This window comes from Saccostrea cucullata, unplaced genomic scaffold (assembly GCF_032062105.1).
Source record: "Saccostrea cucullata isolate Sc308-1 unplaced genomic scaffold, CSIRO_AGI_Scuc_v1 ctg987, whole genome shotgun sequence".
Taxonomy (NCBI): Eukaryota; Metazoa; Mollusca; class Bivalvia; order Ostreida; family Ostreidae; genus Saccostrea; species Saccostrea cuccullata.
Window position 1 is genome coordinate 92,811 of NW_026925310.1, and position 13,939 is coordinate 106,749.

The 13,939-nt window shown below is 35.9% G+C and overlaps 2 protein-coding genes across 2 annotated transcripts; one reads left to right on the forward strand and one right to left on the reverse strand.

Annotated features, from left to right (window-relative positions):
- Nucleotides 1–21: 21 nt before the first annotated feature.
- On the reverse strand, nucleotides 22–1,628 carry LOC134268583 (galactose mutarotase-like). The gene is made up of 5 exons (XM_062750845.1): nucleotides 1,564–1,628; nucleotides 1,236–1,366; nucleotides 893–1,050; nucleotides 312–521; nucleotides 22–48 (listed from the first exon to the last, which is right to left on the reverse strand). Exons 1-5 carry the CDS (start codon nucleotides 1,626–1,628, stop codon nucleotides 22–24), a joined length of 591 nt encoding a protein of 196 aa, XP_062606829.1.
- A 1,084-nt stretch (nucleotides 1,629–2,712) lies between these two features.
- On the forward strand, nucleotides 2,713–12,638 carry LOC134268578 (thialysine N-epsilon-acetyltransferase-like). Its single transcript, XM_062750841.1, has 5 exons — nucleotides 2,713–2,895; nucleotides 10,674–10,725; nucleotides 11,994–12,062; nucleotides 12,161–12,306; nucleotides 12,445–12,638. Exons 1-5 carry the CDS (start codon nucleotides 2,833–2,835, stop codon nucleotides 12,619–12,621), a joined length of 507 nt encoding a protein of 168 aa, XP_062606825.1. The 5' UTR covers nucleotides 2,713–2,832; the 3' UTR covers nucleotides 12,622–12,638.
- Nucleotides 12,639–13,939: the final 1,301 nt, after the last annotated feature.

Consider the following 13,939-nt stretch of genomic DNA (forward strand, 5'->3'; position numbering starts at 1 on the left):
AAAAACAGGTAAATAAACTCTTCAAAGATCATTTTTGAGTTGTCTCTCCTGTAGAATATAGCAGTAGATTATATAGCCTATCAAATATAAGTGAAAAATAGCTCAGAAACGAATAAAAACTTGTGCCTGTTATAAGAAGTTTACACATTTATTTTCCTCATGGAAAAAAGCTACAACATAAAAAAAACATGTATATTTTTTCTCTCCGGTATGTAGCCGATTTTTTGTACATTAAAATATGATTTTTTATTACAAGTGTGTGTAAGGGTGTGGGTGTGTGCTTGAAACAGTTAAAAATTGATTTTTCTTACATGTCCTGCAAGGTTAAAATACACATGGTTAGACAAGTTGACAGGCGTAGGTTTGGTCGTAGTGGCAGTGTATCCTAGAATTAACTCATTGTCCTGAGTAAACCGGAAGGTGAACACCGCGGTTACCTCCCCCGGGAAACCTTCCTCTCCATCAGGACTGACGTACTTCATTGTAACCGTGTCTCCGGCAACCGAGGCCTCAAACATTTTCTGTGAATAAGTGAATCATATATGAAAAAATTGCTGCATTAACCCTTTAAGGAGTTTCAGATAAGTTAACAGTATAGTGATGGTTATTAGTCTTCATCTTTGATAACCAACTGAAGGTTTTCTAAGGAGAGTAGCAGATCAGAAACTCTTGGCTAGCAAAGGTGTAGGCAGTGATAAGAACTTGGCATAATTATTATTATTTTGTTAAATTGTTGTTGTGGCTATTTTTACAAATTATTCATTCAGTTTTTTTTTTACATTTTAATTTGAAATCAAAGGGTAGTGTAAATTGCAAAGAAGGTATAAGAACTACACAATTAATGATATTGTCCTTGTTTAAAAGCATAAGGTACTATAAATTTTACACTGACCATGTCAAAACCAATTTTCCCGCCATGAACCTGGTGCTTATCATTGTCATTGGCAGACACTTTGTATTCAGTTCCGTCAATTTTGAATTTTGCGCCTTTTATCCTCTCTGTGACGCGTCCAAGAGCTGCACCGATGTAGGAATGCTGGGATTCGTAATCTACATGTACATAAATTCAAAAGTTTGAGCATAAATTTCCTCTGCATGATACTGTGAGAGATATCATTCGACAGCAAAAACGTTTTACATTTGATTTCGAATCTGACTCTTTTACAGAATCATTACGTGACATATTAATAAATAAACTTAGTAACGGATCCAACTTTACAGGACATAACGCTTACCCTGTGCTGTATCGAAACCTAGACTAATGTCTTCGATTTTTCCGTTTTTGTCCGGAAGAAGAATATCAGTTATTGTGGCTCCAAAATTAATTACACGAATGGTCACATTATTTCGATTGGTGAAACTAAACCTGTTTTAAAAATATCGTAAACAATAACTCATACTGATTTTGCATTCATTTTTGGAATTTTACAGAAAATAAAAAGAAAATGTAAATTTAGAAGATAGGTCTTGTATTCTAAATGTGAAAATCTAATCTACGTGGATAACAATAAAAATTAGGACATAAAAATATCCATGTTATTAATAGAATCTGGTGTAAATTACCTCGTGACAGGTATGCCATCTTTTAAGGTTCCAAATGAGTCCTGTGTGGGAACGACTCCAGTCATTTCCTAAACGTCTACAAGGCACTAACTAGTTATCAAAAGGGTATCAGTTTTGAGCTGACTTTTGATTAAATTATTCTAGCTGCAAATCTCTATAGTCAGCTATAATACTTTAATACATATACATTGTAATTGTTTTGTTTTTTTTAAGGACAGGTATTTACGTATATAGTGAATATTATTAGAAAAAGAAGTTGAAAAGAACGTGATCAAAGCTTTATATCTGACAGTTATGGCACGCCAAATTCACAAAAATGAGATAAACCTAGTTTCACAATTGATAAACTAGGTTTATCGACTGTAAACTATAGTTTACAAATCGTAAACTATAGTTAACGATTCGTTAAGTATAGTTTTCATCTGTAAACCTATATTTAACGGTTGTTAACTATAGTTTACGAATGATAATCTAAGTTTATCTGTCTGTAATAAGCGTTAACAATAGATTTTGTTGATAAACATAGATTCACGTTTGTAAACTATAGTTTACAATCGTAAACTATAGTTAAGAGTTGTTAATCATAGTTTCACAAATCGTGAAACTATATTCATCAGATCGTTAACTATAGTTAACGGTTTGTAAACTATAGTTTAGAAATCGTGAAACTGTATTTATCAGATGATCTATGATTTGCAATCGAAAATGATTGTTTTCAGTGTTACCCGGTAAGTATAGTTTACGGTTGTGAAACATAGATAATCGCGTTAACTATGGTTTACGGATGTAAAATATAGATTAACGTTGTTAACTATAGTTTACAGTCCGTAAACTATAGTTTACAACCGATAAACCTAGTTTATCGAATGTGAAACTATGTTTATCTCATTTTTATGAATTTGGCGTGCCATAGACATTGCTTCTTTCTGTTTTTTTCACAGAGCACTATTTTTTTTTAAACGTACGTACAATCAGTTTAAACTTTTTGTCTCTACACGTTCCTATCATATCATCATTAAAATCATTAAATATTTCCTTCAATGGCATACAGAATTTAATTTTATTAATTGTTTAAAATTAATTCATTTTATTAATTTAATTAATTTTTTTTTGCAGGTCATGAAATTAAAGGTCATTAAAGGCCTCAATATCGCCGCACCAATAACGTAATGAATAAATTTGCGTTCACTCTCACGAATAACTTTTATGACACTTTTAATCATTCGTACTTTCCTTGGACACATTTTGACCTAGTTTAAATATTTAATCATGTCAGTTGTCGTACGTAAAGCAGTCGAGTCCGACTGTCAGGGCATTTTGGATCTCATTACAGTAAGATAATTACATAATTTTACATTACATTAATTGCGTAAAATTTTTCTAACCTAAGGCGCTGCGTCAGGTATGGAAAACCGGAACTATTTTTACCACCCGTTATCGAATCTGCAAAGGTTTTTTCCTTCAAGTAAGGAAACTGTAATGGGCAATTATTCAATTGATTAAACAAACATTGATTAAATTGAGGTATAAAATTTTATTGATTTTAAAGGATGTATTTAAAAAACACAAGTTAAAAAGTAACGAAAGAAAGTGTAAAATAGAAGTGCAGAAAAATAAACAAAGATTCTATCAATCATATCTATCGCATTGTTATTGTCCATATCAACGTTATGTCAGTGACTTTTATGAAAAAAAAAATTCGGAGATTGTATCAAAATCCTTTGTCTACCGACACTCCACTTCATGGGACCTATCTGGTTAATTATTCATGTTTCTGCACACGCTTACAATAAAGAGAAGTGTGGTATATTTTGCCTTGGGCCAGAGAATAACTATTTTTTTGTTTAAAATGTAGATTTTAGGTTAATTTAAACAATATTTTATTCACTGATGGTATCGTGAATAGGATTGGGCAGCAGGCGCAGCCTATTTTAGCCCTCTCCCTACATTTAGGTCAAGGTACAAAACAAATAGTAATAATTAGAGAATGTACAAAAGAAGAGAGAAAAAAACACAAACAAAAATGAACAAAGTAACATAGAAAAAAAAAACAGAAAAAGTCATATAAAGAAAATTGTACAAAAGAGAAAAATAGAATGAACAAAATAACAAAAAGGGCAAATTACAGGGGAGAAAAGACAAAATACAAAGTAGTACCGGTTTGGGAGTATTTCTAACCAATAAAAATTACACCTATATATGTTGTATCTGACAAAGTCTTATATAAAATGTTTTGTTGCTGCTATAAATGTATGTACAGCTTCAAATATTTGTATATTAATATCAAGTCCATGGTTAGAACTACCATTTAAAAATAAATCACATTCAGGAATATTGTCACCTTTTATAATATCATGTGTTGATTGAAAAAGTACATCTCTTGGATTTGTATATTTTGGACAAACAATAAAGTAATGATAGGCATCTTCAAAACAATCAGTACAATGTTCACACATTGGATTTTCTGCTGAATGTTGATTATATAAATCTGCATTCAGATTACTAGCATTATTCCTTATCTGGTAATGTATTATGTTATATTTTCTTATTCCAAAATTAAAAAGTTTAATACTTTTCCTACAGAAATATTTTAAAAGACTTTTGAATGAACATATTCCTGGGGCATTTTTAGGTTCTGCAAATTGAAAAGATAAATTTATAATTTCTAATACTTACAAGAATTGAGGAAGGAAATTTTGAATGAGACAACAAATTATTGTTTTGTTTTTTGTTTATTTGTTTGTTTTTTTTGTGTTTTTGATTGTTTGTTTTATCATTTGTCCCTAGCTGTGTATCTTCCATTTTTTTAATCTTCTTTTGTAACATTGTTATGATTATGGGTTATAAGGGTTTATAAATGACAAATTATTAATTATGAATACGGTATATTTTTATATAATTGTCTATTACTTTTCGGTCTTGTTTGACATCTGTAGCTGAAAGTTAATTGTTTTCATTTGATGTTTAGGAAAGGCATTTTTGCACATGTTACCAATATCTAATTCTTGACATCTCTTTCCTGCCTCACGATATCAATGTCATTTGCTCATACTTGTTATCAACTTTATGGTTAGATCTTAGGATCGTGTTCTTTGAATTTGTTATGCTTAGCTCTACCTAATTTCAGTGTTGTAAATTAATGTCTTACGGATTCCCCCTGTTCTTGCAATTTTCTATCCTTAATTTAATTGGCTGGTCAGTACGAGAGTGGGCGGAGTTGTCAAAGATTAGATGTGAGTGAGTTTGTAAGTGAGTCACTTTTAGGAAAATTCGTTGTTAAATTCAGTTGTTCGAAATTGTATTTGTGAAATTCATATTTTTGGACTTGCAATAAATTCTAAACTTTAAACCTGACTTATCAACTTGGCAATTTATTACATGGTGGAGAATCTAAATCATTTTTTTTTGGGACTTTTTATTATTACGTCATGGATTACAACAGTTCTGAATGTTTTGGATTTTGTTCCCCAAATCAGACCGTTCTCGAAATGCCAGCAGATAGTCAACCAGTGACCTCCCCCGTAGCGATTTCTGCTAAAATTGAACTTACTAAATTTCATGGCTACACAAGCGAAAATGCCCAGAAGTTTCTGGAGGAATTTGAATCTTTCTGCACTTTGCAGAATTTAAAAGACAATAGTAGAATGATAGCCGCATTTCATTTGCACCTAAAGGGACCAGCACTTGTGTGGTTTACTACACTGGAGTCAAGTGATAAACTTTCCTGGACTGTGGTCAAAGATGCATTCAATGCGCAGTACCTCAGCAAATCTTTATACGATCCAGCGATCATCGCGGAATCCGCAATATTTGACGCTTTGACCCTCCAGCCTGGGGCCCCCATAGAAGGCTTCCACAGCCTAGTCCTTGAAAAGGGGTCCAGACTGGAGAAACCAGAGAGGGACCTTACAGCAAAATTCATCAATGGACTCCGCCAGCAACTGGCCTTCTTTGTCAGGGCGGCCAATCCGAAGAACCTCCAAGCCGCATTCCAGCAGGCCAAACTCGGAGAGGCTTATGGATATCGCCAGTCTACAGCTCCAGTTTCGGTCGCTGCCGTTACTACCAAGGAACCCACCGCAGCCTCTACCAACATGGAGAAGCTTTTGTCGCAGCTCGTGGAACGAATGGACCGACCTAGAGGTCAGGGACCCAGAGAGAAAATCCGCCTATCGCCCAAGACCAGCTCCAGCCCACCCAACTAGGAATTCCCGATACGTGTGTTACAATTGCACTGGCCCAAACCATCGACAAGCTGAGTGCAACTGGAACGGAAAGGGACCCCGCGAACCATCCGTATTGTGCCAGATCTGTAAGCAAAACGGACACAGTGCTTTGGCCTGTAAAAAGGTCGCCGTTGCGGGAAACTAACCGCGCCCAGTCTGCAAAAGGCACCCATAGCCTGTGGCGGTGAAAGTGATAGTGCCAACATTTCAGATTGTGAAAATGTGTTTTGTGAAAGTGTAAATAGTGAAAGTGAATGTGATGAAAATAGTGTTGGGGAATTTATGTACATGCCAGTCAAGATCCAAGGTATGCAAGTTACTGCACTGTTAGATACTGGTAGTAGTATCAATATCATTTCAAAGTCTCTCTTTGATAAATTACCAGTTAAAAGCAAATCAAATTTTCGATCGTGCAGTGAGCAGACTGTCAAATTGGCCAATACAACATCATCATTCAGAATTCATTAACTTATTAGAATCCAGCACTCTTTATGAAGAATTTGATTAACTGCTCACAAACCACAGCCAATTAAGAGTGTTTAAGTACCATTTTACTTTTTTAGTAGGTAGTTAAAAATCCCGCCTTAGTTGGGGTTCATCTCATGCACACGTCAATTTCATTGAATTTTATTCAGTTTCAATTGGTCATTGTGATCTTATGATCAGATCACCTTTGTTGTAATGTTTGCTCTGCAACTAAAGAAGAATTGTAAATAAGTGTATACGGTTTTTTTTCCTTTTGAATTGAACGTACAAATTTAGTTTTTTTCTGATACATGTACCTTTTTATGCAAGGGTTTAACTTTGTCACCATAACGATGGGTACGACATTTATGTCACTTAAAACGATCTTTCTGTTACCCCCCGTTCACACATAGACGCCGCTTCTACTACAAAGCTTGGTCGAAAGCGTGGCCGATCGTAACAAATCGCAGGAGAAACGTCCTGGAGTCGTCATAAGCGTAGTATGATCGCAGTAGGGTCTTCATGATCGGAGAGCTCTACGCTCTCTCCACGCTTATTTTGAACATGTTCAAAACAAGCGTAGCGGCATCGTGGCCAACATGAATCGGGGTTAAGTCGTAAAAGGAGCGTAGTAGAAGCGCCGTAATCGTACAAGCAGCGCGCAAGCATCGTAGAAAGATCTTCGTGATCGTAGTAAAAGCGCCGTAAGAGCGTAGGAACTTACCAAGTACGCTCATACGACGCTCCCTCTACGTTTGTACTACGTTCTCACTACGATTTCTCTACGTTCCTGGAGATCCTACGAAGACCTACAATGACATTACGCCGATCATATCACGACCTATCAGACAGAAGTTTGTTCTTATAGCGTTGATATTTGACCAATCATCATCTGTAAACTACATGTAAAGGGTGACACTATACTTGATGATCATTTGCACTTTTCACATCTTGTTACAGTTACAATTGAAAATGCCCGTAAACAATGTGGTAAAGGCCGCAAAAAAAACTGCGGTCGCATTGCTAAAATCGTACTACAAAAATCTGCGGTTGCAAGATAAATTTCCATCATCGCCAAAATCGTACTAGAAGCGTAATGCAATCGTAATATGATCGGCACCACCGTAGCGACATCGCCGTACAGTCATCTAGATCTGTGTAGCGTCGTAGTATGGTCTTCAATGTCGTAGTGGCGGCGTAGCGTAAACGCAGTAAACACGGCAACAGTCTGCGTAACATCGTAGTAGAAGCGTGTTAGCAACGCGTTTGACGTAGGGACATCGTAGCACGGTCGTTACGAAGACCATAATTTGCCATATTGTTCTATTTAGACGCCGATCGACTGTGATCTGCCCCGATCCAAAACTTTTTCAGATCGTGGCTTGATCGGTATGATCGCCGTAGAATCGCAGCTCTGTGTGAACGGGGGGTTAGCAGATGCAAATGTTTTGTAGGATAAGTTCAATTTCTGATTGTTATATCCTCTTTTAACCCCCGTTCAAACATAGACGCCGCTTCTACTACGATCAAAGTGTGGTCAAAAGCGTGGCCGATCGTGACAAATCGCAGGAGGAACGTCGTGGGGTCGTCAGAAGCGTAGTATGATCGCAGTAGAGTCTTCATGATCGGAGAGCTCTACGCTCTCGCCACGCTTATTTTGAACATGTTCAAAACAAGCGTAGCGGGATCGTGGCCAACAAGAATCGGGGTGAAGTCGTAAAAAAGGCGTAGTAGAAGCGCCGTAATCGTACAAGCAGCGCGGAAGCATCGTAGAGAGATCTTCATGATCGTAGTAAAAGCGCCGTGAGAGCGTAGGAACTTACCAAGCACGCTCATACAACGCTCCCTCTACGTTCGTACTACGTTCTCACTACGATCTCTCTACGTGCCTGAAGATCCTACGAAGACCTACAATGACCTTACGCCGATCATATCACGACCTATCAGACAAGAGTTTGTTCTTATACCGCTGATATTTGAACGATCATCATCTGTTAACTACATGTAAAGGGCGACACTATACTTGATGATCATTTACAATTAAGCATTTTCACATCTTGTTACAGTTATAATAATTGAAAATGCCCTAAACCATGTGGTAAAAACTGCGGTCGCAAAATATGTATCATCGTTAAAATTATACTACAAAAATCTGCAGTTTCAAGATATATTTACATTATCACCAAAATCGTACTAGAAGCGTAATGCAATCGTAATATGATCGGCACCACCGTAGCGACATCGCGGTACAGTCATCTAGGTCTGTATAGCGTCGTAGTATGGTCTTCAATGTCGAAGTGGCAGCGTAGCGTAAACGCCCTAAACACAGCTGCTTGTCGGCAACGATCTGCGTAACATCGTAGTAGAAGCTTGTTAGCAGCGCGTTTGACGTAGGGACATCGTAGTACGGTCTTAACGAAGACCATAATTTGCCAAATTGCTCTATTTTGACGCCGATCGGTTGCGATCTGCCCCGATCCAAAAAAATTTCAGATCGAGGCTTGATCGGGATGATCGCCGTAGAGTCGCAGCTCTGTGTGAACGGGGGGTTATCCAAATATTTAGAAATGATTCAATTTGTAGTAGAGCGTGAATGCTTACTGTTCTTCAGGTGAGATGTATAACATATATATTCTCCTTTATTAGAGGCTCTCGAAGACAGAAGGGCTATAGAAACATGCATTGTACTTTGGAAAAAGGATATCGAACATATTTCACGAGAAACTATATTTTCAAACTGGAAAGACCTTATCAGAAAACTAAAGAACAAGATGCGTTTGTGAAACAATGATGCCCCCGTTTGGCGGCTTATGGCGCAGCTTAATCGAAGATTCGGGCGTATATAGTTTTTAGCTCACCTGAGCCGAAGCTTTATTGATCACATTTTGTCCGGCGCCCGTCTGTCTGTAAACTTTCCACATTTTCGACTTCTCAAGAACCGCTGGGCCAATTTCAACCAAACTTGCCACAAAGCATCCTTGGGTAAAGGGGATTCAAGTTTGTTCAAATGAAGGGCCACGCCCTCATTCAAGGGGAGATAATTGGGAATTAATGAAAATTTGGTGGTATGTTTTAAAAATCTTTTTCTCAAGAACCACTGTACCAGGAAAGATGAAACTTATGGGGAAACATCCCCAGGTAGTGTAGATTCACATTTGTTCAAATCATGACCCCTGGGGGTAGGGCGGGGCCACAATGGCCGACCAAAGTTTTACATAGACATATATAGGAAAATTATTAAAGAATCTTCTTCTCAAGAATAGCAAAGCCATAATTGATCATATTTATATGGAAGCATCCTCAGGTAATGTAGATTCAAGTTTGTTCAAATCATGACCCCTGGGGGTAGGGCGGGGCCACAATGGCCGACCAAAGTTTTACATAGAGATATATAGGAAAATTCTTTAAAAATCTTCTTCTCAAGAATAGCAAAGCCATAATTGATCATATTTATATGGAAGCATCATCAGGTAGTGTAGATTCAAGTTTGTTCAATTCATGACCCCTGGGGGTAGGGTGGGGCCACAATGGCTGACCAAAGTTTTACATAGACATATATAGGAAAATTCTTTAAAAATCATCTTCTCAAGAATAGCAAAGCCATAATTGATCATATTTATATGGAAGCATCCTCAGGTAGTGTAGATTCAAGTTCAAATCATGACCCCTGGGGGGTAGGGCGGGGCCACAATGGCCGACCAAAGTTTTACATAGACATATATAGGAAAATTCTTTAAAAATCATCTACTCAGGAATACCAAAGCCATAATTGATCATATTTATATGGAAGCATCCTCGGGTAGTGTAGATTCAAGTTTGTTCAAATCATGTCCCCGGGGATAGGGCGGGGCCACAATGGACGACCAAAGTTTTACATAGACATATGTAGGAAAATTCTTTAAAAATCATCTTCTCAAGAATAGCAAAGCCATGATTGGTCATGGGACTACTTTTGGATTTAAACTTTTAAATACTAGTAATAAACCAATTTCTACTTTTTCATAGCCATAGTGCTCAGGTTAGCGATGTGACCCATGGGCATCTTGTTCGTCCCGTCCGTCCGTCCGTCTGTTTGTTTGTTTGTAAAAGCTTTGACCTTGTCAATAAATTTTGGGTGGGTCGGGCTTTCTGCCTTTATATTTCACATTCCTCGTGATAGGAACTTTCTTCAGGTATCATTAAATTTGACCTCGTGACCTTGGAATTTGACCTATTTTAAACGAAAAATTCCGAACTTTATCCTTTGCCATAACTTTTGAATTGCTGGTGCTAAGACTCATACTTCACTTGTGTATTTACTACGACAAGACCTTTCAATTAGAATATATTTTTGACCTTGACCTCAGAGTCTGACCCACTTAAAAAACATTTATTCTACAGGCTATTAATAATAACAGTGTATTTGATATTTTCTAACAGGAATTGGCAGTTTACGAAAAAATGGAGGATCAGGTGAAAATGAAAGTTGAAAGTAAGTAGATATTTTAATAATTAGACAAAAAATCATTGTTTTACAAGAATTGTCAGTTTTCATTTAAGAAATAAGGTATCATTTTTTGAGTGTTATTGGGATGTAAAACGGGTTGGTCACGTGATCATATCCCATAAAGCCCGAAGGGCTTTATGGAAGATTTGATCATGTGCCAACCCGTTTTACATCTAAATAACACTCAAAAAATGATACCCTATCACTTATATTTACATTTGTGACTTATTCATACTTTAAACTTGCCTGATTGTGACTTTTAACGTGTGAAATGCATTATTTTTCAAACCCAACGGCATGTTTGTAATCCACTGACCGAGCGTCGACCCTTTATGACGTCACAGAGAAATTACGTCGAACGTTTATCCATACGAACATCTATGACCTCTTGACCCCGTACCTGTATTTATACAGTTATAAAAACGCTTGCTTTCAGTAGTGTTATATAAAGGAAAACATTTGCAAATGTAAATATTATAAATAGAGGATATTCAATGTTTTGTAGTTGAATATGGAATTTATTTCACGAGTGGGACAGGATTTTTGATATTTTCACGAGTGCGAAGCACGAGTGAAAATATCAAAAAATCCTGTCTCACGAGTGAAATAAATTCCATATTCAACTACAAAACATTGAATTTTCTGTTTATTACATTTTTAAAAAAAAAATCTTTGATTTTTCCTTTGCCTCTGTCTTTTTTGTAATACATTCATGGACTCGTGACGTCATAGTTGAGCGGTTGAGACGTCATAGCTAAGTGAGGTGAAAACACTGTAAACATGAATTTGACAACATATTTTTGGTAATTTTGACAGTTTTATTCGCTGTCAGAATGGTTTATTTATTTCCATCTATCTTATATTAGGTCAAGGAAGATATTTTTACAGCAATCTTCGTTATGAGAAAGGAAATCGAGAGTTTTCCCGCACTTTTGATATTCGTCACACTGTGACAGGATATCATTTTTGATATCCTTTCACACTGTGACAGGATATCATTTTTATTCAATGAATAAATTACAGTATTTCATGGGTAAAAATGTAATAATTTATTTTTATTCTACTTGTTAATAAAACGCAAAAAGACTAAAAATCTATTTCATAAATGAAAGTAACAGTTAGTTTTACAATTGAAATCCTTTGCTAGGCATGTGTTTTTCTGAAATTTGTTGACTACAATGCCACACAAAGTTAATTTTCTTTAGTCTAAAGCGGTCAATTATTATTATATTTTTCTCATGACTGCTACATAGCATTACGTGAAGATGGCTTTGGGGATGAAAAATACTTCCAATGCTTTGTCGCAGAAAACCAAGAAAATGGTACGTTTTAAACTATACATGTTGTTAAGGTTGCATAATTATATTCACGTACATGTAACAGTGTTATCTATGTATTTAAATTGCTACTTAAAATGTAGGTTCCTCAAAACTGATAGGGTACGTATTGTACTATTACATTTATTCAACGTGGGAAGGAAAATGCATTTACATGGAGGACTTGTACGTATCCCCGGAGTACAGAGGAAGGGGCATTGGATCTAAGTTAATGGGATCTGTTTGTAAGGTAAGTCACAAAGAAACACTCCTACATGTAGAACCATAAACAATGCATGTACAATGCATCTACACTCTATCGACTATGGCACCTCGTTGTTTAGCTACATGTATTAACAATAATATAATTAAAATATCACAATTGTAGACGGCTGTAGAGAAAAAATGTGCCAGAGTCCACTTTGCGGTGCTTGGTTGGAATACACCTTCCATTGATTATTACAAACGTCAAGGTGCCATTGATTTAACGGAAGAAGAAGACTGGCACTTGTTCCGATTAACCGGAAGTGCCATCGAAAAAATGGCAGCAAAATGTGATATATGACAATCTATATGAGAAAGTTTAAAGCCGCTTGGTCCGATTCTAATCGCTAAAAAATATATTCGTTTTTCTTCTTGAAAAATAATTGTCCATAAATTATTTCAACTTTTGTCAAATTATATCCCAAAAGTCTTTTTCTTTTTAAAGATATCAAAATTCAAAAGTTAAAAAAATAATTTTTGTTAGGTCACACAAAAAATAATCCTTTGTTGACATTGAGTGAAGTCACCTTCGAAAAATTAAATTTATCGCTTACATGTATAATTCATGAAGAACAAACCCGAGCATTTTTTCCACAACAAAGTGTACACGGGCAATATTCTAGCCCTCGTTACTAAACCTCTTTTTTAAAAAATCATTAAAAATATCTGATTTTCCTTTATTCTGTAAATATGCATATTAATATAAAAATTACTATGGATTATATTCAATTAATTTCTTAATTTTTAAAAGATATATCATGACTTAGGATTCTACTAATTGAAAAAAAATACTCGGGTTTGAATTCTCTTCATAATTGGATATATCCGATAAAAGTATTTTTTTTTCAAAGGTGACTTAAAAACAGATCTTAACTTACCGTCAGGAACTGCTGTTTGTCAACAAGGTTTTTGGTCTATGTTTTCCATGTAAGGATTGTTGTAATAAACTATTTAATCAATCTTATAACTAATTTTTATATATTATCTATGTAATGACATACTTTTATTGCTTAAGATAATATGTGCCTGTTTCGGATGAAGCGGCTTTAAAATCACAAAATGTCTATATTAAAAATACGAGCTTCTGTGGCCTTAACTAAAACACCCGAGAAACATGACTTTACACGAGAATGTTCACCACCCGAGGATGCCAAATCCATAATGATAAAAAATTATGTAAAATAATGGGCGGAGCTTTCTGATTTTAGTCAATTTAAAGCCTGATCGAGTTTGAAATAGCACAATCTAGGTGATATATAGAATACCTTTTAAGAAGTGCATCTTCATGTATCACATGTATCAGAGGAGGGAGCTTGTCCCCCTGAAGATGTACGAGTTAAAAAGTACTCTGTTTTTATCATTGTTCCCAGGAATTAAGTTACCCATAATCTATCACTTTCACATTGATAGCATGTTGTTGAACTGTATTCCCACGCGCTGAGTTAGCCATGATATATCAAATTCCATTATACAATTTTATATCCAATGAAAAAGGAGCGCGGGATTCGAAAAGTTAAGCGCGCCGTATTTCTTGAACTCTAGGTGATTCTCTAAATTACTGGATGCCGCGATGTGTGTTGGAATTAATAAAACAAGACGCTCTGAATATCCACCTCATT

Coding starts and splice junctions, on each gene's coding strand:
- LOC134268583 (XM_062750845.1), bottom strand. CDS start 1,628: ATGACTGGAGTCGTTCCCACACAGGACTCATTTGGAACCTTAAAAGAT. Junction 1,051..1,235: donor AGGTTTCGATACAGCACAGG/GTAAGCGTTATG, acceptor ATGTACATGTAG/ATTACGAATCCCAGCATTCC. Junction 522..892: donor GGAAAATTGGTTTTGACATG/GTCAGTGTAAAA, acceptor ACTTATTCACAG/AAAATGTTTGAGGCCTCGGT.
- LOC134268578 (XM_062750841.1), top strand. CDS start 2,833: ATGTCAGTTGTCGTACGTAAAGCAGTCGAGTCCGACTGTCAGGGCATT. Junction 10,726..11,993: donor GGTGAAAATGAAAGTTGAAA/GTAAGTAGATAT, acceptor ACTGCTACATAG/CATTACGTGAAGATGGCTTT. Junction 12,307..12,444: donor TAATGGGATCTGTTTGTAAG/GTAAGTCACAAA, acceptor TCACAATTGTAG/ACGGCTGTAGAGAAAAAATG.